Below are 26,514 nucleotides of genomic sequence, written 5' to 3'. Positions count from 1 at the left end.
TGGCTTTAGAGTAGGTGGTAGAGGACCATTGTTGGCATTTTATTTGTTACCTGGAGTTTCTTAGCTCAAACAAATACTCCAACCATTTACTAAATAACCTGTTAGTAGAATACTTTCTCAGAAATTATAATTTTCACCAAAGAATTTAGAAATAAAAATTTATTTCTTCTCCCCATGCCTGAAAGGTGCTCACAGGATCACAGTGGGGCAATTTGCTGCTCTGGGAGGGGGGTCTCATCAAGGTAGAACTTTGTCGACATGCAAGAAGAACCTGCCACATCGGCCCCATTAACCAGATAATGATAGACGAAGGAGAAATCATCACAGCTGGAGATGACGGATGCATTAGGGTGAGTTTCTTTGTGGATTTGAACAGAATCCTATTTTTTAAAACCTGCAATTCATCTCTTTTTTAATGATTGGAAATAAACAAGTAAGGTTGAATTTTTCTCAAAGATTGTTCTATAAATGGGGTGATATAAGATCAGATTCTCTTTAATTCTTATGTTCCTTGTCTAGACTTTTTTCAATCAGGTCTGACTCTTCATGACCCCATTTAGAGTTTTCTTGGCAGAGACACTGGAGTAGTTTTTTACCACTTCCTCTGCCACCTCATTTTACAGATGAGGAAACTGAGGCAAGCAGAGTTAAGTGACTTGCTCAGGGTCACACAACTAGTGAATGTCCAGGGCTGGATTTGATCTCAGGAAAACTCATCTTCCTTACTCCAGGTCTGGCACTCTATCCCCCTTATAATAAGAAACTGCCAAAAGGAACTGAGTGTGCTATATCATAGTCCTGAAATTTTCTTGGACAATTCCTGGTGATTTTTGTTGTTTTTTTTTAATCAGTAGCCTTGATATATTAAAGAATTCTATATACACACAATAAAGGCATTAAGAAAAAGCTTCATTAATAAAAAAAATAACAATATATTTTATATAGCCTTATATTAGCATTTATATATGTGCCAGACACTGTCTAAGCACTTTACAAATACTATTTCCTTTGATCTTTATATCCACCTCTCGAGGTAGATGCTATTATTATCCCCATTTTATAGGTGAAGACACTGAAACACGGGATAAGTAATTTGGCCAGTCACACAACTGATAAGTGTCTGAGACTGAATTTGTTCTCAAGAACTTCTTGATTCTCTGCTCAAGCATTCTGTGCACTGTGGCTCCCCCCAGTGTCCTGTTCTGAGAGGTTCATTTTCTAGAAGCAAGGATATCAGGGAATTTTCACTTATAGATATGGAAACTTCCTAAAATAGTTTACCACTTGTGTTTGACATAGTACTAGAAATTTTAGCTATAGCACTAAGGTATAAAAAAGTAATTGAGGTAATAACATAGGTAAAAAAGAAACAAGATTATCATTTTTACAGATGATACAATGATAGTATACTCAAAGAACCCAAAAGAGTAACAGTAATTCAATTACAAATAATTAAAACAATGACTGCTGGAAAATTCATCAGCATTTCTGTAATACATCAAGAAAAGCCAAAAGAGAGAGATAGCAAGAGAAATTCCAGGTAAAATAACTAAAGAATATGTAAAATACTTGGGAGTTTACTTACTAAAATATACACAGGAATTTTAGAAAGATAGCTACAAACCACTGTGGAAATAAAGACAGACCTAAATCATTGGAGCAATATTATTAACACATGAATAGACCTGGTTAATATAATAGGAATGGCAATATTATTTATTTAATGAATTACTTTAGAAGAACTAGAAAATGATTTATTAATAATAATCATAACATTAAATATTTAAATAAATATTATATTAATGAATAAATTAAAAATAAAATAATTATTAATATTATTATTATATGTAGAAAAGATCAAAATTCACATAGAGGCACAAAAGATAAAGAATCTCAAGGAAAAAAAAGAAAAAAAAAGTGGGAACTAAAGGAGGCTGGATAGCAATGCCAGATCTCGAGTTATACTACAAAGCAGTAAAACACAAAATAGTTCAGTATTGATTAAAAAATAGGGAGATTGCTAAGTGGAATAAATTAGGCACACAACATATAGAAGAAAAAATATCTAGTAGCTTGGTATTTGATAGACACAAAGATAGCATTTAATGGAATAAGGACTCACAATTTGATTAAAATGTGAGAAAACTGGACAACAATATGGAAGAAATTAAATTTAAACCAGCACCTTATACATTATGCCAAGAGAAGCTTCGTATGAATATGTGCCCTAGATATGAGACACATCATAAACGAGTAAAAAGTTAGCTACCTATTTATAGACAAAAAATTCATGACCAGTCAAGAGATAGAGAGGATCACAAAAATAAAATGTACAATTTTGTTTTGATTATATAAACATAAAAAAGTTCTTTAAAAGCTAAGATTAGAAGACAAACAATTAAATGGGAACAAATCTTTGCAGCAAGTTTCTATGATAAAGGTTTTATTTCTAAGATATATAAGGAAAGGATTCAAATTTATAAGAATATCGAGATACTCCTCAATAAATAGTTTAAGGATATGAATACATAGTTTTCAAGAGGGAAAAGACAAAAACTCCAAGCTAGCTATAGCCATATAAAAAAAATGCTCTGAATCAATAATAATAGAGAAATGTGAATTAAAATTGCTCTGAGGTTCTACTTCACATTCATCAGATTGACAAAGGTGACAGACATAAAAGGAAAAGGAGCAATGTTGGAGGAGCTGTGGGAGAAAAAAAACATGCACTGATATACTCTTTTTGTGGAAGTATGATTGGGTCTAAGCATTCTGAAAGGCAGTTTGGAATTATACATAAATAGTGCATGGTCTTTGATCTAGCTATACCAATGCTGGGAACCTATCACCTCAGAAATCAAAAAAAGAGGGAAAAGTCCTATTTGTTTAAAAATATGCATAGAGACTTTTTTGTGTATGTAATGGCAAAAAACTAGAGCCCAGAGATTGTGATCTATCATATTACCTCCTTTGATTAGGCTATGGTCAAGGCAACCAGTTATTACAGTCGTAAGCCAGCCTCTGGAATCCATGATCATCATCTGGACAAATTGTAGAATGTGAATACAATAGAAATGTCTTGTGCCACAAGGAATGAAGAAAAAGATGATTTTCAAAAGACATGCAAAAACTTATGAACTGATAGAAACAGTGAATGGAGCAAAACTAGAGGAACAATTTATACTATGAAATCAATATTATAATGAGCAATTGTAAAAATTTGATTGAAATGAAGAACGAAATGAGCAAAACCAGAACAATTTATAGAATTTTTAGAGTAACCAACACCCTAAAAACAAGCAGCTTTGAAAGCCATAAAAATTCTGATCAACCTTAATGATCAAACTTTTTATGAGTCCAGAGGATAGTAACCTAGTGAATTCCTAATTCCAGAGACTGAGAATGAAGCATGCTATCCATCTTCTAGAAGACAGTTGATGAACTTAGGTTGCAGAATGAGAGACATTTTTCTGAACATCGTCAAAGGAGAAAATTGTTTCATTTGACAATATTTGTTACAAGATTTTGTTTTGCTGCTTTTTCTTCCCAGTGGGGTGAGAGTAGAAAGGAAAGCAAATGGAATTCTGTTCAATTAAGAAAATAGAATTTTATTGAAAAAGAAGTTAATCAGAGGTTGTAGCTAAAAGGGAAAGGAGATTATTAAGACTTCAATTACAGAATATTAACAAGAAAACATATTTTAGAGGCTTTCTTCCTGATAAGACTTGGAAAACTAAAAGGACAGATCAAAGAAAAAGCTATAGAAAGAAATCTAGATCAATACTAAGTACAATATATTTTCAAAATCGTGAACTACAAGGTTCTCTTTCAAGCTGAATTTGGAGTGCAGATTTATTGTGATAAAACAATTTTTAAAAGTTCAAGCACTTGATTCCTATTTCTACTTTACTCTGACTTTTTAAAAAGTTGGGATTATCTTTTCCTGACTATGTGAATGTATAGAAATTATTGATAGATTAAAATATCCCCTTTTTCCTCTATTTTTTATTCTGCAAAGATATGGGACTTTGAGACAATAGATACTGCTGATGCTATTGATGAATCTGAAATGATAGAGATGGAGCCTATTAATGAATTGCAAGTAGGCAAGAATGTCAAGATATATTCCATGGTGAAAATATTTAAACCTGGGAATTCTATTTGGTATGCTCAGGTAAGAGCCATTCACCCTCTTAGGCTTTTGCATGTATTAGGTAGAGAAACTTGTTTGTGGTATCATTATTTGTCATATATCCCTTTGCTATGTTTGCTGCATTGAAATATTTCATTTATCCTAAGGAGGAAATCTCACTGGACGTTTTCCATCTTCATTGATGGAGATCAGCACCAGGAATCCATTCAGCAGATGATTAAGCTCAAATAATAATAATAACATTTACATAGCACTTTAAAGCTTGCTAAATGCTTTCTAATTATTATCTCATTTGATCTTCATAATGATTCTTTGAAGCAAGTGCTATTATTATTCCTATTTTACAATGAGGAAAATTGAGTCAGTCATAGATTCAATGATTTGTTCAGGGTCACACAGTCAGTAAATGTCTGAAATTGAATTTCAACTCAGGTCTTGCTGACTCCAGGTCCTGTGTTCTATCCACTGCACCATCTAGCTGCTTGTAATAAGAATTTTCTATAAGCATGGAATGAATTTTATCACCTATTAGAACAACACTTGCCAACCTGATCTTTAGGGAGACTATAAAAATTGAGTTGCATTACACAGTCCCCCAGCTATAGATTGACTGCTGGCTGTCTCAAGAACAAGAAGACTCAGCATGGGTTGTCTGTGAAGGAATCTCAGTTGAGAACCTTAAACCATTAGTCTGGATAGACAGATAAAAAGAGTGCCTTTGGGATAGATAACTTTTTGAGTTTCTAATAAATGTTTTTATTATTCTCTACATCAGAAACTTAAATGAGATTAAATATTCATTAATCTTGTAAAACTGAATTGAAGTAATTGAAAGTAACCTTGAAATAACCATGGAAGTACACTGTGATTCCCTGCCTATGGACATTCATTGTGGTTATGGAGGTTCCTATGGATACTCTATCAGTGGCTTCCTAGAGTTCTTTTTATTGTCAACTTAACATTTTCATCACAGCTAACTGGTTCCAGTAGAATGACTTCATTCCCTTCCATTGATTATAGGTATTAGCAGACTGTTTTGTTTATTGTGCAATTTAAATAGTCTTCAATTCTTATTTGCATTTGGAGAGTTAAAAGGAAATTGCTTTGATCAAAGTTTCAAACAGATTGTGATCAGCTAACTGCTTATATAAGTATTCACTTATGGTGGAAATGCTTTTTACTTTAAAGCTCTTTATATTAACTAAATTCATTAAAATCTTCATTTAAAAAAGTTTAATTAAAAAGTCAAATTGTTAGAAATATCTGAAAATATTTTGCTTTATTTCTTTAGGATGCAAATGGTGCTATATGGAAGTTGGATCTTAGTTTTTCAAATATAGTAAGTCTCCTTCCTTTGATTTTTTCCCCTTTTTTCATAACTAACTGCTAAGATTTTGAATTTTTTTAAAAAAGAAAAATTGTTGTTTGTTTTAGTGAAGTATTAGGTAGCACTTCTTTATGTATTGGTAATAGTATTCCCAGAACCTATTAGAAATTTCCTCATATAATAAAAAATGTGTTGCAAATGAGATTTTTGTGAAGTCCCACCCAATTTAAACTTTACTTCATGATTTATAGTGTTTACATATTTTATTTCTTCAGATAATATAGATATATTCTCATGGAGCATACCATTTAAAGAAATAATTTGATTATTTTTAATCCTTAACTTTTTAAATTTTATGATTGTAGGGGGAAAATTACAATATTTTCATCAAAGGAACATGTCTTACATTCTGGTATTTGTTTTATTTTTATTTTTTTCTGTTACTTTTTAGAAAAGTAATATCTAAATTCTTAAATATTGAGTAATAGAAGGAATCCCATAATCTTATTGAGTAGAATGCGATTTTAGCAGAAAGTGGGGAGGGGCTAATTGGGTTACAAAATTAAGATGACAATTATTTCATTAAATCATCCATCTAAAATCTGAAGAAATCTCAGAGGACATCTAACCCAACCTTCCTCTTCCCCCATTTTTATAGATGAGAAAATTTAGGCAAGCAGAAGTTATGGCTTTCTTGTAATAATTGGGACAGTACTTTGGGAGAGATCACTTTTTGAGTTTCTAATAAATGTTTTTGTTATTCTCATCAGAAACTTAAATGAGATTAAATATTCACTTTAGTAAAAATCACTCTAGTAAGAATTAGAGATCTCTATTCCTCTGATTCCAAAGCCAGTACTAAACTAACTTTTTTTTTTTTAATGAAATGGCACATCTACATTTTCAAACTGGTCTTTAATTCCTTATTAACCTAACTTTCAGTTCTAGAAATGGTTATTTCTGTGGTTTTTTTTTAGACCCAAGATCCAAAATGCCTGCTTTCTTTCCACACTGGACCTATCACCGCCATGGCTGTTTCTCCCTTCACTTACCTCATGGCCACTACATCCCAGGACTGTATGTATGAGTATTCTTTCCCATCAAAGTTATTTTTAAAAATTTGATGATTTTTCTGAAAAAAAAAAGCCACAGTTTTATGGTTAGTCAAAAAATGTTCATGAGATAGTCACTGATTACATTGCCTTTATTGGAGGTAAAGAGAATTTCTGGGATTGCTTGCAATACAGAATTCAACAGCTTTGGTTTTCAAAAGAAATTAAATTCAGTCAACATACAGTCATTTGTGACAGACACTGTGACTGGCATTTAGGATGCAAAGACCAAAATAAAATGGCCCCTGTCCTCTAGGATTTATTACACAAGGGGAATTGGGGTGTGTGTGTGTGTGTGTGTGTGTGTGTGTGTGTGTGTGTAAAACACCAAAATATATACAAGGGGATTTCAGGTTCGAGGTCCTAGCAGCTAAGGGATAAGGAAAGATTTCATGGAAGAGATAGTTTTTGACCTGAACATGGAAAGAAGGTAGAGATTCTATTAAAGATGAGGAAGGAGTGTCTTACAGAAATGGGACACAGCCTGGAAAAAAGCATAGAGACCAGAAGTGTAATGCCATATGTCAGCTTGAAAAGAAGGGCAATCTGGTTGGACCAAAGAGAATATTAAAGTGGGGAGTGAAATGTAATAAATACAAGTTGCAAATGCAAATGGAAAGACAGGCTGAAGCTAAATTGTAAAGGACTTTGAGTGCTAAACAGAGGAGTTTCTATAGAGATTTACTGGAACATCTTGAATAAAAACTTGGCCTGGTCACACTTTTGGTTTGGAAATAAATATCTTTGACAAACAAAGGATGGATTGGAAGAATCTTGAGGCAGGATATGAATTAGGAGATCCTTCTTCTTCCTTTTTAAAACAATGGAGATTAAATGACTTGCCCAGGATCAGACAGCTAAGTCTGAGGCTCAGTTTGAATTCAGGTTCTCCTGTCTTCAGCTGGTATTCTATCTACAGGAAGCTCTTTCAAAATCTCAGGCAACAGAAAGACTTACATGAACTAACTGATGCTGAGTGTAGTGAGCAGAACCAAGAGAACATTGTACATGGCAACAGCAAGAGTATATGATGACCAATTGTAATGGACTTGGCTCTTCTCAGCAATTCGGTGATTCAAGACTTGGGCCGCAAAATGCCATCTGCATTTAGAGAGAGAATTATGGAGGCTTGTAGAGGGCCAAGTGTACTTGAACAAGTAATTTTACAACAAGGTGTTAAGTTAGTGGAATTGAGATAATGATTTTCTAATTTATATGTACTTAGTATCTCAATATAAGTAAAAGCAGTTTAATAAGTACAAGGATAGACGAGGAAGGAAACAACCCAATTCTCAGGTGTTTCAGAAAAGCCTTTCCATGGGAGGTAACACTTACAACCTGTGAGCATTGGTAACCCATTAACCATGGGTACCACTCCTGATTTCTGGCTTGCAGGGCTTTCTATGAAATGAAATCATATTTGTAAAGTGCTTAGTACAGTTCCTGGAACATAGATGGCACTTAATCAATGCTTTCCCCCATCTGCATAAGCAATGAACTGAGATCCTTCATTAGTTGGTACAAAGTATGCTGAGGGCAAAGATGCAAGGTAAAAATACTTCAAAAAGGGCTATTTATTTTTAGTTGTTAGTTTTTCATGAAATCTCTGTCACTTAGTTAAGAATCATTATCATTTAAAAAAATTAGTATACATAAGCTAATTCATTCTCTCTCTCTCTCTCTCTCTCTCTCTCTCTTTCTCTTTCTCTCTTTCTCTTCTCTCTCTTTCCTCCCCCCCAGGTACAATACGCATCTTTGACTTTGCTGCTAAACTTTATTTGACCGAGATGCAGTTCAAAGAAGGAGGAACAGCCCTCCTTTGGGCCCCCCGAGTGGTAAACTTTCTTGTTAAATGGACTCAAGCAGGATTGGTTGCCCTTACAATATACAAAGAGACAGTGTGGGAGAGACAGTAGGGAGAGAACTGGGTTCAGAGTCAAGTAGCCCTAAATTCAATCTCTAACATATATGTTTTAGGTATATGTATATGTATATGTATATATATGTATATGTATGTGTATGTGTATGTATATAATGTAATATGTAAACCTATGCACATACATGTATGCATAAGTGTGTGTGTGTGTGTGTGTGTGTATGTAAATAGGTCACATTTATATCTATATACAGATAGTGGATAGAATAGCAGGCTTGGAGTCAGGAAGTTTGTGAGTTCAAATCTAGCCTCAGTTATTTGCTAGTTCTGTGACCCTGGGCTAGTAGAATCAAATTCAAATAGAAGTGGAGGCCATTAATCTATCAAACTGGCAGTAAGAACACCTCCTGAAGTACACAATTCCTTTTCTGAGGACTCCCATAGCTATCTAGACTAGGTACCTAGTCACATTACTTATTGTGCTTTACAAGATATTTTCTTCACAAAAAGTCTATAACATAGTTATTCTGGACATTATCCCCATTTTATAGATGAGGAAACTGAGGCTTATAGAGGATACCTAATGATCCCACAGCTGGTGCGGACTTCACCCGAAGTCTATCTGGTTCTGGGGCCACATCCCTATTACACTCTTTACTGCATTTTGGGGGGACTAATCCGGTCCTTTGTCATACTTTATCTCTCACCCTGCTTCTGAAAACTTGGTCAGAAAGCAAAGATTCAGATGTTGTCACGGCTATCCAGCATCTAGTAAGGAAGCAGGATGTGGCCCGGGAGTAGGAGTTAGTTGCTAGGAGATAGAAGGCTTATCTATCTTGATAAGAGACTCCCCAGTATAAAGTGAAAAATCACTGGACAGCATCTGGGGGAGGATGGTGGAAGAGTCCCCTTGTCGTGACTGCTGCCTTCTATTCATTTCTAAGGTAAGCTACCAAGGAGGACTCATTATTGCAGGCTTTGAAGACGGGGTCATTCGCCTTCTTGAACTTTTTGATCCCAGTGGACTTGTTATTTTTGCTGGGAGGAAACAGGTGAAGGGCGCCCAGCTACGATTGAGGCAAGCTCTTAAGCCTCATACAGAAGCTGTTACTGCACTAGCATATGAACAGAATGGGGAGGTCCTAGCCACAGGGGTAAGCAAAATGTTTAAAAATGTAATATTTCTAATGGAAAGTCTACAGCTAAGCTACTAATATTCACTAATCTCATTGTATAATCCTGACTAAAATAATAATAGTAATGATGATGATAACAATGATAGCTAGCATTTGTATAATGCCTACTATGTGTCGGCCATTGTGCTAAATGTTTTGCTAATCTCATCTTATTTTAACAACAATCCTGGGAGGTAGATGATATTATTCAACCCATTTTATAGTTGAGGAAACTGAGGCAAGCAGAGGCTAATGATTTGCCCAACATTATACATATGTTGACTCTTGTGATTCTCACAACTACTTAGGAGGTGGGGTAGATATTATTATTATCAACAGAGAAGCACATTTTTACAGATGAGGAAACTGAGGCACCAAAGAGTTAAATGATTTGCCCAGGATCACTCAGCAAGTATGTGCCTGAGGATGTTTCAGGCTGATTTGGAACTCAGACCTTTCTGAGTGTAAGCCACTTGTACATATGTACATATGTCCCATAGAGCCAGCTCACTGAGGTCTTAGAGTGAATGAAATTAATAGACTAAATCTTTCTGGATCTATTCTTCCTTCGAATTTAGATTTCCCACTAAAGATTAAACTGGCTTTTGCTACTTGGATTATAGTGTTACCTTTTATTTCGAATGAATAGATTTTTTTTTTCAGCTGAGAATCACAAAAGAGACTGTTAACACAATTAATACGCATGCTTTTCGAGAATAATTTATTTCTTAAAGAACTGCTGATATGTCAATTGTCTAAGTTCTTTATGCAACAATAAAGAGAGCATGTCATAGAATCTTAGGGTTGGAAGGGATCACCTTGCAGGTTTTCTAGTTGAATTTTCCATAGAATGAAAGAATCTTCTGTTCCTCATCTCAGATTTCTTAGACGAGTTCTCAAGTCTCTTAAAATTCTGATCATGCAGGCTTTTCTTGAGCGTTTTCAGTGATAGGAAATTCATTCTTACAGAAGCCAGCCTATTCTATTTCAGACAGCTGTAACTGTTAGGAAGCTTTTCCTTGATTGCAAACCAAATCTATCCACTTTCCTATAATTCTCATTTGCTGGTCTTAGTTCTTCCCTCGATTTTTGTGAAACCAATTAAGCAATGAAAACATCATTCAAAAGTGGATAAATGTGTCCTTGCAAAATGTCTTTATTCACTGCAAATATATATTTAAACTAACAACTGTATTTTTGCTGATTTTCTTTTCACAGAGTAAAGATAAAACTGTTTTCTTCTTTGTTGTGGACCAAGAGTATGAACCAATTGGTTATATTAATGTTCCTGGGCCTGTTACAAATTTAACATGGACTCCAAAATCTCATGTAAGTTAATGAGTATATTTCTTTTTCCAAAAATCCTATTTGAATAGAGGAAAGGGAGGTGGGTCTGATGAAGAAAGCTTTGAATCTAGAATCTGTTACTTTACACTAGAGTGAAGACCATCTGGCCTCTGGGCCATATAAGGCCTGTGAAATCATTTGGTCTCACCCTGCCAAGGCAACTGCAGGTGATGATGAGCTGAAAGCTAGCTCCAACAACCTCTGATTCTTGAAACTGATAATTTTGCATGGACAGCTAATGATTTTATAAATATCCAGATGGCCCTTGGCAGAAAACCGTTTGGAGGAAAACAGTTCCTCACCCCTGCTCTACTTTGACTTAATTGGGTTACTTAACTGAAAAATAGAGGCAACGATACTCACCAACACAAAGAAATATTAGAATTTTTGAATTAGTATACAAACCGCTTTGAACAATTACTTGAGAGAAATATTGTTTATCTCAGAGACCTCTGTCATTCCTTTGCTATTTTTCTAATTCATAATTAGGTGAATTAGGTAGAAATAATAAAATTGCCATAGGATTGGTTGTTGCTGAATGATGTCTTCTCAGTCACCTTGCAGAGGGTTGTAACAATGGAAATGTTTTCTGTGTTCTTTTCTATTCTCATTAATTCTTCTACTCTGAGATATCTTGAAAGTAGATCTCTGAGCATCTTTAACATTATATCATCTTCAAAATTTAATCCTTCTATATCTATTTGGTAGAATTCACATTCTTCCTAGCTTCATTGATTTCTTAAATATCATTTCCACTTTCTCATATAGTCCATCAAGTACCGAGATGTTAGAATTCCATACTGGTAGTTTAATTGTCATCAATGAGAATAAATCACAACAGAAATGTGATCTGGCAGATCTGTTGGATTTCACATTTATTTGTTAACAAAACAATTTTGCATGTGAGATACCTATCACAGATGAAATACCTTCCAGCTTTTAGGTATAGCAGTTTGTATATGTAAACAGCTTAATTTGAAATCACACCAAACTTCCTTTTTCTGCCTTGTGAGATAAAACTATTGATATTTTTCCATTATATATTTTCATAATGTTTTGTAATTGAGGTTATATTCTAAATTGGATCATAGACCCATGGATCTAGAGCTCAAAAAGATCTCTAATGTCACTTATTACAACCCCCTAAATTTTTCAAATGAAAGAATTAAAATCCAGTAAAGATAAGTGATAAGTCAAAGTCAGAGGTTTAACAATCAAATCTCTCCACTTGGCAGGAAGATCAGGCATTTTTGGCTGGCATTATTTGAGGCCTCTTTTGGCCTCCTCATTGCAACAACTATTTTAGGATGATTAAACTTCTAAGATAATTAATGATAACTAGAGGCAAGGTCTTCACTTTTTTCTGTTTTCCATTTTTAAAAACTTTTCTTTCTGATTTAATATTGTGTTTGAGTATTGCTCTAATCAATCAATAATCTAAAATTGTGCATTGATAAATGGTTCTGAAATGACTGAAATTAATAATCAATTCTTTACTGTTTGTTAAAATAAATTTCTCTTCCTTTCTTCCTCCCTCCCTCCCTCCTTTCTTTCCTTCCTACCTACCTTCTTTCTTCCTTTCTTCCTTCCTTCTTTCCTTCTTACTTCCTTCCCTCTTTTCTTCTTCCCTTCTCTTCCTTCCTTTCCTTCTATTCTCTTCCTTCCTTTCCTTCTTCCCTTCCTTTTCCCTTTCTCTCTCTCTTCCTCCCTCCCTCCCTCCCTTCCTTCTTTTTCTTTCACTGGATCTACCAAGACTTCAATCAATATATATAGGTATAGGTACTCTGAGTAGTCTGTGGATTTTTGGCCTCATTTATTTCTTGATCATGTCATATTATTTAAGAATTGAAACTGTTGAAGATCAAGCTATGTTTTGATGCAGTTTGAAGGGGCTGGTTAAGTTCTTCACAGAATTTCTCTACTTCTGTATCTTCATGATCTATTTATTTATGCTTATCATGATCACTGAAAAATCTTATGAACAAGTATCCCAGGAAATAGTATTTCTTGTTTCCTTAGGTTACATAATGAAACCAAAATTCCATTTGTCTATCTGAAAAGAATCTGTGTTTATTTAGTGGCACCTTCCTTATGTTTTCTGGTTTCATCTAATCATAGTGGTTGTTGTTCAGTTATGACCTACTTTTTGGGATCCCATTTGGAGTTTTCTTGGCAAAGAAACTATAGTGGTCTGCCATTTCCTTCTCAAGCTGATTTTACAGTTGAGGGAACTAAGACAAAGAGAGTTAAGTGTCTTGCCCAGGGTCATATAGTAAGTGTCTGAGGTCAGATTTGAACTCAGGTTCTTCTGACTCCAGATCTAACATTCTTATTTAATATGCCAAATAATTGTCCTCATTTTAATAGAAATTATGTTGAAAAAATTTATATAGAAATTTAATATAAATTTTTATATGAAAAATGTGAACTTATGCTGAAGTGATAATATATCTTATTGTATTTTAAGGTGTGATGGTACAAGTTAGCCAGGCTAATACTTTTGTGATAAGGTGTGATTAAAAAGTTTCTTTGTGTTTTTGCTTTTTTTATCCCTTCTAGGAAGAAAGTTTTCTCTTGATTTTGTGTGAAAATGGCTATGTCCTTGAAGTTCCTATTCCACCAATCAAGGATACAGAGTCTTTACCAACCTTTGAAATTAAAGACCTGCCTATAAAATATTTTCATTTCCTGAGCATCAAATCAAGGATCCTGGTACAGAATACCCCGGTGAAACATAATCTTGCTAGTTTCTCCCTTTTCTTTAAGGGACCAAATTTTGGTAAACTTGAATAGTTATCCTAATAGAAAGGATGGTAGCTGGCAGGATTTTCTGAAGAATCGGTGCCTTAGAATGATACTGCAAACTCTATCAGGGGTCCTCAAACTATGGCCCACGGGCCAGATGTAGCAGCTGAGGACGTTTATCTCCCTCACCCAGGGCTATGAAGTTTCTTTATTTAAAGGCTCACAAAACAAAGTTTTTGTTTTTACTATAATCTGGCCTTCCAACAGTCTGTGGGACAGTGAACACACCCTATTTAAAAAGGTTGAGGACCTCTGCGTCTAGATGGTCCTTTGATCCTTGTACTCCCTCAGATGCGGTGCCCTCCTCTACCTTTCATAGAGGAATTTTCAGACAGAGATTTTCAAGGGAGCTACCAAGGGATACCCAAGTTTTATGTGTCATCCCAAAGTTTTTAACTCTGACTCAGAACATATATGATCCTCCAGTCAGTTAGCATTAAATACCAGGCATTGTGTTAAAAAATATAGTCCCTCAAAAATGTGATGGAGGATAAAACAAGTAAAATATGAATAAGATATATCCAGGACAATATATACAAATCAGATATATATACAGAAGAAATAGGAAGTAATTAACAGAAGGAATGCACTAGAATTAGGAAGTGGCCCAATATTTACAGATCAGGGAGTTGTTCTTATTACTCATCTAGTGCAGGCTGGAAACCAGGGAGGCATATATTAATTTTACAGATGGGGAAACTGAGCCAAACCTGATGAAGTGATTTACTTGGGATTACACATCTATTTAGTAAGTATCAGATGGTGTCAGATTTTAACACAGGAAGATGAATCTTTTTGATTCCCCAGCTCCCTATCCACTGTGCCACCTACCTGAGGGTACTAGAACATAATTTTAGTAAAAGAAGTGTTTTTTTTTTTAATTCTCTGGCTCTGAGTGATCTATTGTACCTGATTCATGCTACCACCTCCATATCCTCATTGCAACAACAAAAACTTTGCTTTTGAAGCTGTATTAAAGTCATTAAAAAACTAAGGAGGATCCCCATCATGATATCCCTTTATTATTTTTGAAATGTGAATTATGAATAATTAAAAAAGATGCTTTACACTAAAGACTATTGTAATAACTTATATGAGACTTTTATCATAATTTAAAGAGTTAATATTATCTTCCATTTTTATTTATATGTCTCTAAAAGGGGGAAATTTAAGGTCCCTTGAGAATAATCCCTACCAATATAATGTGATATAGTATGTTATTATAGTATATATGATATGTACAATATGATATAGCTTATATATTTATATATTATTTGCATTTCTCTGATTAATAGTGATTTGAAGTGCCTTTTCATGTGGCTACAAATAATTTCAATTTCTTCATCTGAAAATTGTCTGTTCATATCCTTTGACCATTTATCAATTGGAGAATGGTTTGAACTGTTATAAATTTGAGTCAGTTCTCTATATATTTTAGAAATGAGGCCTTTATCAGATCTTTTGGATGTAAATATGTCTTCCCAGTTTGTCTCCCTTCTAATCTTGTCTGCATTAGTTTTGTTTGTACAAAACCTTTTAAGACTTAATATAGTCAAAATTATCTATTTTATGATCAATAATGATCTCTAGTAATTCTTTTGTCACAAATTCCTTCCTCCTTCACAAATCTGAGAGGTAAACTGTCCCGTGTTCTTCTAATTTGCTTGTAGTATCATTTTTTATGTCTAGATCATGAACCGATTTTAACCTTATCTTGGTATATGATGTTAGGGATGTTAGGTATGGGTCTATGCCTACTTTCTGCCATACTAGTGTCCAGTGTTCCCAGCAGTTTTTGTCAAATAGTGAATTCTTATTCCAAATGATGAGGCTTTTGGGTTTTTCACATACTAGATTGTTATAATCATTGGCTATTTTGTTCTGCGATCATAACCTATTCCGCTGATCAACTTCTCTATTTCTTAGCCAGTACCAAATAGTTTTGTTGACCCTGCTTTATAATATAGTTTTAGATCTGGTACAGCTAGGCCACTTTCATTTGATTTTCTCTTCATTAATTCCTTTAAAATTCTTGACCTGTTGTTCTTCCAGAAAATTTTGTGGTTTTTTTTCTAGTTCAGTAAAATAGTTTCTTGGGAGTTTGACTGGTATAGGACTAAATAAATAGATGAGTTTAGGGAATATTGTCATCTTTATTATATTTGCTTGATCTATCCACGAGTACTTGATATTTTTCCAATTGATTAGATCTTACTTTAGTTGTGTGGAAAACATTTTGTAGTTTTGTTTATATAGTTCCTGACTTGCCTTTGGTGGATAAGTTCCCAAATATTTATATCATCAACAGTTATTTTAAATGGAATTTCTCTTTGTATCTCTTGCTGTTGGATTTTGTTAGTGATGTACAAGAATGCTGATGATTTATGTGAATTTATTTTATATTCTGCAACTTTGCTTAAGTTGTGGATTATTTCTAATAGCTTTTTAAGTAGGATCTCTGGGATTCTTTAAATATATCATCATATCAATTGCAAAGAGTGATAATTTGGTTTCCTCATTACCTACTCTAATTCCTTTCATCTTTTTTTCTTCTTTTATTGCTAAAGCTAGCATTTCTAATACAATATTGAATAGCAGTGGGGATAGTGGGCAACCTTGTTTCACCCCTGATCTTATTAGGAATGGTTCTTGTTTATCCCCATTACATATGATTATAGCTTTTTTTTTTTTTTAAGTAGTGTCAGACCTCTAATAGGTCAGTCAGAATTGATTAGTTGATTGTATCATCAGGGATTACTAGTCAGTGGATCAGAGCCTCTGGTCATTTCCCTACTGCCTGTGGTACACAGACACTTAAAATGTTAGCAAACTGTGGCAGCTAGATGGCACAGTGGATCGAGCATTGACCCTGGAGTCAGGAGAACCTGAGTTCAAACAGGCCTCAGACACTTAACACTTACCAGCTGTGTGGCCTGGGCAAGCCATTTAACCCCAATTGTTTCACCAAAAAAAAAAAAAAAAAAGACTTCTGAAAAAAGGTTAGCAAATAAAAACTTGGGTAATAGGAGAAACTGCCTGCAAACTTTTATTTACTGAATACATTTACAGAATTTACAGAAGTATTCCACATGCTAGCCATCTGAAATGCTAGGAAAAAAAGCAACTATAGGTAGGCATTGCAAAGGTTCACAGATTAGAGAGCATAATCCTCTCTTCTTGCCATAGACATTTTTGGTGAGGGGAATGATATGGCCAGAAACAATCAAACTTCAAATGCTATTTGCCAACACTATCCCAATCTTCCACGAGTATTTCCAATCAGAAAGTGAACATAATTATAAATTTCAACTTTGATCATTGAATATAAATACTTGTGTTCATATTTGTATGCCATTTAAGTTTAATTCTCAAAAAGATACTTTATGTATGCAAGACTATGACAAAACTAAATAAAATCTCATATCCCAAACATGCATTCCATGCCAACTGCCTGTTATAACCTTTCTTCTAATCTGCATTACCCTATCTCAACATTCATTGAAAAGGCCTGAAAGGGAAAGGAGCAAAATAAAGAATTTTTATTCCATCCTGACCATTCTGTGGTTCATAAGTAGTTTGAACATTTTGGCTAGAATGAGACCATCCTTGCTGTAGAAATCACATATTTAAATTTGAAAACTCAAAGGACACAAAAAAGTGGGGATGCCTTGGTACAGGGGATATTTTCAAATGTATCCATACATTATAGAAAAATATCTTGTTTGCAGGCTGATATTTGAAATTTTTCCATTGCTGGAACTGAAAACATAAGTTCTGGAGACATGTTGTGGATTATTATTGTCTCATTACAATTGTGATGGGGATTTTTAATTTTTAATTTTTTTTGTGACGAGTCTTAAAGTATATGTAGTGATTAGCTTTTGATTAAAAACTATATCCAACCTTCCCCATATTTGACATAGAACCCTTGCAGATTTCTCTATAACACCAGGATCTGGGAGATAAAACAGAAATGGTTTGTTGGGGCTCCTTGTCACTTTTAATGGTACAGTGACCTACATGGTGGCAACTCCATTATCCTGCACATTATCCATGCACAGTAATAATGGTTAAAAAAAATAAAAATCATGTGATCAGTGAGATCTCACTAGACTTGGAATTTTTTCTTCACTTAATAAAATGCACATAGTTTGTACTTAGTAAACTCAGATTAATGGATGTAAACTGTGAGTTAGTTTTGTTCTCTTTCATTTTAGAGGGACATAGAGATTGAACGCAGAAGGAAAAAGAAGGAAGAGAAGGAGAGGGAAAAGGAAGAAAAAAGAAAGCTACAGCTTCAAATGAGGAAACAATTGGAAGAATCAGAAGGTGAAGAGGAAGGAGAAGAGGAAACCATAGAAGAGGAAGAAGAAGAGGTGGAAGAGCCCCTGCCTAGAATTTTTATTCCAGAGAAACCTTGTCCCATCCTCTGTGGATTTTACTCTGTACGAACAAGTTTCTGGATTTCTCTGGTAAGTTGTAAGGTTTTGTATTTTTCTGGTTCAGTCCTAACATAACATTGGAAGCTACTGTCTTCCAATACATTTTTAGTTTAGTATTTATGATTCTAACGTATAAATATATGTTAACCAACATCTAAACACCAAGAAAGTTAATTTATAATGCTACAGCATTTATTATTATGTTTATTATAAAGAGTAGCTAAGTGGTGCAGTGAGTTGGACTAGGAGTGAGGAAAACCTGAATTCAAATCCAGTCTAGACACTTGCTAGCTGTGTGACCCTAAATAAGTCCTTTAACCCTGTTTGCCTCAGTTTCCTTATCTGCAAAATGAGTTGGAGGAGGAAATGTCAAACTAGAATCTTTGCCAAGAAAACCCACAATGAAGTCGCAAAGAGTCAAATATGACTGAAATCACTCAGCAATTACAAAACTATAACTCACAGCAATTTTGTGTTATGGCCTTCAAAGATATATTGCTTAATCTTGCTAGTCAAAAAATATTATCTTCACTTGCCTTCAAGCAAGTTTTTATTATGATAGTTATGATTGTCAGCCAATAATAATTAAAATAATGATATAAAATGATAGTATGAACCACATTGTGTGTTATAAGAGTTTAACAATAATCCTTAATTGGATGCTTCAGAATTGTTGTTCAGTTGTTTTTTAGTCATGTCCAAATCTTCATGATGCCATTTAGGGTTTTCTTGGAAAAGATACTGGAGTGTTTTGCCATTTCCTTCTCCAGCTCATTTTACAGATGAGGAAACTGAGGCAAAAAGGGTTAAGCAACTAACCCAGGATCACACAACTACTAAGTCTGAGGCCAGATTTGAACTCAGGAAAATGATTTGATCTAAATTCAACCCCAGCACTTTATCACTATACCACCTACTTGCCTTCTTCTTCAAAGTATAAATCTAATCAATTATCATATAATAAATAACACATAACAAACAATTCCCATACTACATAAAACTGAATTTTTAAAAAAAGAAATCATTACTTTTTTTTATCCAACTCTGTTCAGTAAAGCAAACATTGTCCTAATTCTCAAGTCAACTAGGGCTAAAGATGAAAAAAAGAATTGTAGACAAATGTTAAATAAATAGTTGATAAATAATATATCAAGAAAGATTGACCATCATAAAGTTAAATTTACATCAGTAATGCAAACATGTTTCAGTATTGAAACATACTTGCAACAAACAGGAAACATAATAAATCAAAGGGATTTCTTATAGATAGGGAAGGCCTCAGAACATTTAATACTGGAGGGATCTCAGAAGTTCTCTAGTCTAAGCACCTTATTTTACAGACAAAGAATCTAAGACTCAGAGAGGTAACAGGTATTGTTCAGAGCTAGGATTTTGATCTGGGTTATCTTACTCATATCTAATGCTTTCTTCTTACTAAGTGCTTATGATATTGTACTGATCTCATCAAGTCAGATCTTTTATTATGTACTCATAATGTGCCAGGCACTGTTGTTAAGATAAAAAAAATCAAACAAAAAATTAAAGTTTTTGCTCTCAAGGAGCTCACAGTTTAAATCTAAAAATTTGTTTTAATAAGTAACAGAGAAGCAGAAGCTTTTTTTAGTGTATACTATAAAGCAAGGGTCCCATTCTCTCTTTGATTACTATTCTATGTAGTCTTGAGATACCAACTATAGCAATAAGCAAAACAAAAAATTGAAGAAAAGGCTTCAGTAAAGAGAATTACTATAGACCGAGGATATAAAGTAGACATTTTAAAGTCTATATTTAGGACTATATTTAAGTCACATATTCAAGTGACATATTCTCTATCCTTAACTCATTCACACACATAACACAGACAGAGACACAGAGACACACACACACACACACACACACACACACACTTATACACATGAGCATCTCCAAGTTGCCAATAATTACTCATGTCCAGTCTTTGGATCCAATGATTTCTCCAGGGTCTCTTTTGTCCTAAGGATACTACTGAGTCTCAGAACTAGGCCATTCATTTATCTTTATCTCCCAGAGCTTCATTATCACAGTCCTCAAAATTCTGATGTTGTTTTTTAGGATCTGGCTCAGAACCTACGGCCTTCAATTTCTCCAATTTCTTTATAGGCAGAGGTCAACTAGAACCATTTTCTATGTATCCCAGATCAAGTTAATCCTGAAGGCAATGGATTGCTTCTCCTCCCTTATGTGACAAAAATAACCATAACCAAAAATAAACACAATAAGGTACTTTCTCCTTGTTGTGTCCTGCTTTCTAGAGCCCCCATGTTGGAGTGGTTAAAACATACCATCTTAGTAGAGGAGTGATGAGGCAGGATTCCCCAAGATGGTGGAAAAATGAAGTCCGTTTATTCCAAGTTCTTTCACCCTTATATACCCTAATACCCTTATCTAACCAAAACAACACTGGGCATGCACCCAGTATATACTGTGCACGTGGGACCACATAAACAACTTGCTATTGTATGTAGTTTGCCACCAGATAATCTCTCTTCCACCTGCTAACACTCTGCTTCAATCTCAACACAAGCTGTCCCCACCCCCTGACTTCTCAGGAAGGCCGAGAGCCCTTAGGGGAGATGGGAGCTGAACCAGACATTATCAGCAGGTTCCCTCTGGGCTGAAGGGTCTTATATCTCACCCAGAGTTCCCTCACTGTCTGTGACCTTTTACACCTCCTAGTCTCCTTTATTTTCATCCATCCTTCCTTCCTTCCTTCCTTCCTTCCTTCCTTCCTTCCTTCCTTCCTTCCTTCCTTCCTTCCTTCCTTCCTTCCTTCCTTCCTTCCTTCCTTCCTTCCTTCCTTCTTTTCTTTTTTCTTCCTTCCTTCCTTCTTTTCTTTCCTCCTTCCCTCCCTCCTTTCTTTTTCTTTTTCTCTCCTTTCTTTCCTTCCTATGATGTAGCTTGATATCTGGTATTGCTAGGCCTTTTCATGTCTATTTTTTTCCCATCATTTTACTTTAAATTTAGCATCTTTTATTCGACCAATTTTGATTTATGTTCTTTAGTTTTGTAGTTTATAGTTTATAGTTTGATTGGCATTCTACTAAATCAGTAGTATCATCATTTTTTATTATATTGGAATAGCACAATCATAAATGATTGATATCTTAAGTATTTGTCTTCCTTTATTTCAGCAATGTTTTATATTTGCAGTCATATAAATCCTGAATATGTCTTGATAGATTCCTAATTATTTTAATTTGTTATTTTATGAATTTTCTTTTTCTTTCTCTTCTTGCTAGGTTTTTGTTAGTAATATACAAAAGGCCAAGGATTTTTCATGACAAATTTTGTATCCTGATTTGATTATTTCAATTAATTTTTTGTTTCATCTCCAGGATTCTTTAAGTAAACAATCAGAAATAATTTTACTTCCCCTTTGCTTTTTCTCTCAATTTCTTTTCCTTGGCTTATTTCCTTGGCCAGCATTTCTATAATTATGTTGACTAATAGAGAAAATGGGCATCCTTACTAAACTTGATCTTTTACTGGAAATTATTTCTCTATTACAAATAAAACCAGGTTCTGGTTTTAAACAGAGATGGGGCAGTTAGATGGTACATTGGATAGGACATTAGGCCTGAGTCAAATCTGGCTTCAGACACTGAGTGTGTGACTGTGGATTAGATACTTAACCTGTTTACCTTAGTTTCCTAATCTGTACAATGAGAATACGAATGGCAGCTACTCCCTAGGGTTGTTATGAGGATCAAATGATATAATAATTGTAAAGCACTTAGCACAGTATCTAGCTTGTAGTAAGTTCCATTTAAATGGTAGCTATTATTATTATTTATCATATTAAGGAAAAAGTCTATTGATTCTTATGTTTTTGTAACTTCCCAGAAATAAATTTTATACTTTGTCAAAGGACTTTTCTATTTTTTTGACGTAATTTTTGATGTGATTTTTGTCTGTCATTAATATGACCCCCAGACAAGTCAGTTAACTCTGTTTGCCTTAGATTCCCCATCTGTCAAATGAGCTGTAGAAGGAAAATCTCTGCCAAGAGAACTCCAATTTGGCCCATGAAGAATTGGGCACAACTTTATAAAATGACTTGACAACAATAAGCAATACCATCAATTCGCCAGGTTTTATATCATGAAAAGTAATATGTCCAAATTAGGAAGGAATGAGAAAAATCTTCACGATAAATTAAGAAGGAAAGAAAGATACTGAAAAAAATCTTCATGATAAACTTCAAGATAAAAATTTGCTATTTAAATTCTAGCAGGAACTGATGAACTTCTAAGAGTTAATCCTGGCAATTAAGTGTTCACACAAATAAGGCATTTTCAAAATAAACAACAGAAAGCATTCATAACAATAACAAAAAGTGTTTAAACTCTCTGATAATCAGAGAAATGTAAATCAAAACAGCCATCAAATTAGCAATGAGTTAAAAATTATAACTTTCAACTTTGGCACAGCTGCAGAAAAATAAGATGCAGTCACATTATTCACAGCTGCTACAGCTGTGGATTGGTTCCATGTCACTGAAAAAGGATGTGAAATTACAGAATAATATCTTTAAAGTTGTTCATGTATTTTGGACCAGTCATTCTTCTACTAAGGCTATAATTTAAGGATGTTACTGACAAGAAAAAAGAAAGCATATCTATATAAAATTATTACCAGAAATTACCTATGTGCCCAATGATTGGGGAATGGCTGATTCAATTATGGTATATTAACAAAATGAACTTTCAGTGCACCATAAAAAAGATCAATAAGAAAAATACACAGCAATTTGGGGATTTTTACACAAACTGAAGATGTAAATAGTGGGAAAACACAGCCACAAAATCTGAACAAGAATATGGAAACAAAGTTCAGAAAAGGATTCAGAAATAAACAGTATAACTTTGTTAGTACCTTGTTAAAGTAAATGTATACATTAAAAAACCCAAGTTGTAATAAATGTAGTTTGATGTCCCATCTGTTAACCCTTCTTTTGTTGTGTATTTCAGTTTAGTTCAGTTAACATGTATTCAATGCTTCCTATGTGCCAGGCATTGTACTACATGCCCAACTATTTGAAAGTGTTTTTGGTTATGGAAATTAATGGAAAATTTTTAAAAGTATCACAAAAGTCATATAACACTCATTCTTTTTGACAGGAGAAGATCTGGTACTGTTGTGAATGGAGAAAAAGTCAATCTATTGCCATAGAGTCCCTAACAGTCCCTCTTCCTTTGTGGAAAATTTGTTCCACTTGGGCCCAATAGAACTTATTCTATTGTGGTGGGGGGCATATTTTATCTCCCCATTCCATTGCTATCACTATCTGTTGTATTTGAATCTTAACAAAAGGGTAAACTGAGGCTGATTTCAAAGCAAAATAGCATTTATTAGCCATACTACTTATCAATAAATACATCAATGGATTGACTCCATATATGCCAAAGACCCTGAGCAAAAGAACAATTTCCCTTAAATAGGTTTTGAGGAGTACAACCTATTTAAGGGAAATTGTCCTTTTGCTCAGGGTCTTTTTTGGGGGGAGTTTTTGAGGAGTACAAAACACAGAATAGAACAGAATAAATGACATCATGGAATTATGATTGCTTGAAAGTTTGATAAAGGAAGCTAGTAATGATTCTCCTTCTTTCATGAGACTGAAAAGTACTTGTTGTCTGAGTGCAGGGGTGAGATAATGGCTTTTACAACTTTTATTAGTTTTGGACATCCATATACTGCAAATGGATTTATTTTATTACTAATCATTTTAAATACTTAAAGTCAACCATTTCTGCCATTGTTGTGATAATCTCAATGTGCCTTCCTTTTTCAGTTTTCATCACCCTCTTTCTGCCTTACCCCTCTCCCCCACTAAATTTTATGCCAGATATGTTTTAGATATATTATCATTTTGGGGGCATCTAAGTGACACAGTAGATAGAGTACTATGTCTGAAGTTAGGAACACTTATCTTCCTGAGTTCAAATCTAGCAAATCACTTAACTCTGTTTATCTCAATTTTTCATCTGTAAATGAGCTGGAGAAGGAAATGAAAAGCACTTTAGTATCTTTGCCAAGAAAATACCAAATGTGGTCACAAAAAATCAGACACAGCTGAATCAATTGCTCAAGGAAAAACACATATTTCCCTTCTTACTCCATCTCTTTTTAATTCTCATAGAAGTTTGTGAACAGAAATGCTCATCGTCATTGGACAGTCAGTAATAAGTATTTTGATCATTATTGTTCTTCTTTTATTGTAAGTAATGGTGATAGATAATGAACAGCATGAAAATAGCAGATGGCCTGGCAAATGGAAATAAAGTATTTGCATTGAATGTATTTATAAGAGTTTTATATAAAAGCTATCCAAGAAGCTAACACTCCTTGAAAGCGAATACTTTTTTTATTTTGCCTTTCTTTGTATTCCCAAGACTTAGGCCACTATAATAGGTACTTAACTGATGTGGTAGGTGCTTAACAAATGTTTGCTGACTTGACTGACACATAGTAGACATTTAATAGATACTTGTTGACCAGATAAATTCTTCCCTGATCACATGTGACTGAATGCATAGTCCTTTTTCCAGACTTACTTTTGCATCTCTTTTCTAGGGTGGGTATGATTCTGGTTTTCTCTATCACTGCAAGTTTCCAGTTGACTCAGAAAAAACAATAGAAGAGCAGAAAGATGAGCCCTTTGATTTTCGCTTTGTAGAAAATTCAGATGACAATCCCATTCGAGTTATCAGTTTCAGGTAAACAGATTTTTTTCCCTTTGGTGAGAGAAATGATTATTAAATAACAAATTATCAGGGAGATCCCTACCCTTTCCCCAAAACTCATCCTTACTATCTTATTTAAGTGGAGTTGTTGCTTCACCCAACTAAAAAACCTTAAAAAAATTTTGATGTAAGGTGAATTCTGACCCATTGTGTTCCATGAAGAAATGTTTGGGCAGAAAATGGTAGATACTTTGTCCACCCAAAGTGGGAGTGATTTAGAAGTAAGTGATGTGATCAAAGTCACAATCCCCCAGCCCCTCATTGGAATAGGTGCTCTTCTTATTATAATATTCATTCTGTCATTTCTTGTTAATCAATCAGAGTCAATTGCCACCTTCAGGAACATCCACTCTTCTGAAGGCATATAAGCATTCAGCAGGTCCCACAAGAGATCTTTGGTAAATTGAGAGTGTCATTGACTTCTTTTATTAATTATATACTAGCATGATGAATAAAATGATTAATTACCAGGAAATTATGTCACTTGAACTTTTTATACACCACACTTATAATAATCATTTTGTAATGAAAAGAGTACTTGAAATTTAGGAATAGAAGCCTGGATTGGAATCCTACCTTACTTATTAATGACCCATTTAACCTCGAAGACATTTCTTCTTATCTTTGAGCTTCAGTTTTCTCATCTGTAAAATAAAAATAGTCATTCCTTCAATAGTTACCTCACAGAAGTCTTTTAAGTGATGTAACAAATGAGAAAAAAATTTCATTAGCTGTAAAGTACTGGTTAAATATCTTTTTTTTCAGAGTTGGCATATATAATTTCATAGAATTGTGAAATCTCATTAACTGTTAAAGAGATCATTTTATTTTATTTATTTGCTGAGGCATTTGGGGTTAAATAATTTGCCCAGAGTCACACAACTAGGAAGTATTAAGTGTCTGAGGTCAGATTTGAACTCAGTTTCTCCTAACTTCAGGACTGGTACTCTATGCACTGTGCTACCTAGTTGCCCTGATCATCTTATTTTTTACCTATTGTTAGAGGTACTTTGACTAAAAATCAGTATTCTCAATAAGAAATGTGGTCGATTTTTGATCATGCTGCCAAATATAGAATAGGGAAGCATAAATAAATAAAAATGCATTTTTATTTATTATTTTATTCCATTATTTCCAAGTCCTCTCTTTACTAAGGGTAAAAGTAGAGGAAAAAAGGTACCTTGGTAATTCGCAAATATACTACCTAGGAACGTGGCCACATGGTGAACTTCTGGGAGGACACAGGGTGAGCAGATGAATGGGTTATGTCTAATCTGCATAAAAATCAATAAGATCACATCCATTGATCCTTTTGAGTTCATTAGCTAAGTGGCCTTTGATAGCGTCTTTAACCTTTTAGGAGCCTCAGTTTCCTCATCAGTGAAATGAGAATAGCCACACTTGCAGAATAGCCACAACTTGTAAGGTTGTCATGAGAAGGAGGATATATAGAATCAATTTACAATCCAGGAGAATGTTAGCTCATCCAACA

The 26,514-nt window shown here is 34.2% G+C and overlaps 1 protein-coding gene and 1 long non-coding RNA gene across 3 annotated transcripts in view; one reads left to right on the top strand and one right to left on the bottom strand.

Annotated features, from left to right (window-relative positions):
* Positions 1-24,928, bottom strand: part of LOC127554070 (uncharacterized) — a 43,074-nt gene extending 18,146 nt beyond the window's left edge. The window contains exons 1-2 of the long non-coding RNA XR_007951887.1: positions 24,834-24,928; positions 6,533-6,612 (exon numbers count right to left, since the gene is read on the bottom strand). This is a non-coding gene — a long non-coding RNA (uncharacterized LOC127554070). The remainder of the gene's footprint in view (positions 1-6,532; positions 6,613-24,833) is intronic.
* Positions 1-26,514, top strand: part of CFAP44 (cilia and flagella associated protein 44) — a 113,135-nt gene that overhangs the window by 33,830 nt on the left and 52,791 nt on the right. The window contains exons 8-17 of one of the 2 annotated variants that reach the window (XM_051985300.1): positions 186-350; positions 4,019-4,174; positions 5,445-5,492; positions 6,458-6,557; positions 8,333-8,427; positions 9,413-9,622; positions 10,862-10,972; positions 13,550-13,702; positions 18,013-18,267; positions 24,853-24,995. In XM_051985300.1, coding sequence (XP_051841260.1) covers positions 186-350; positions 4,019-4,174; positions 5,445-5,492; positions 6,458-6,557; positions 8,333-8,427; positions 9,413-9,622; positions 10,862-10,972; positions 13,550-13,702; positions 18,013-18,267; positions 24,853-24,995 — 1,436 coding nt within the window. The remainder of the gene's footprint in view (positions 1-185; positions 351-4,018; positions 4,175-5,444; positions 5,493-6,457; positions 6,558-8,332; positions 8,428-9,412; positions 9,623-10,861; positions 10,973-13,549; positions 13,703-18,012; positions 18,268-24,852; positions 24,996-26,514) is intronic. The other variant, XM_051985299.1, reaches the window with a different exon arrangement.

This window comes from Antechinus flavipes, chromosome 3 (assembly GCF_016432865.1).
Source record: "Antechinus flavipes isolate AdamAnt ecotype Samford, QLD, Australia chromosome 3, AdamAnt_v2, whole genome shotgun sequence".
In the NCBI taxonomy this organism is placed as follows: Eukaryota; Metazoa; Chordata; class Mammalia; order Dasyuromorphia; family Dasyuridae; genus Antechinus; species Antechinus flavipes.
Note: the sequence above shows the minus strand (reverse complement) of the source record. Positions and strands in the feature narration are given on the sequence as shown.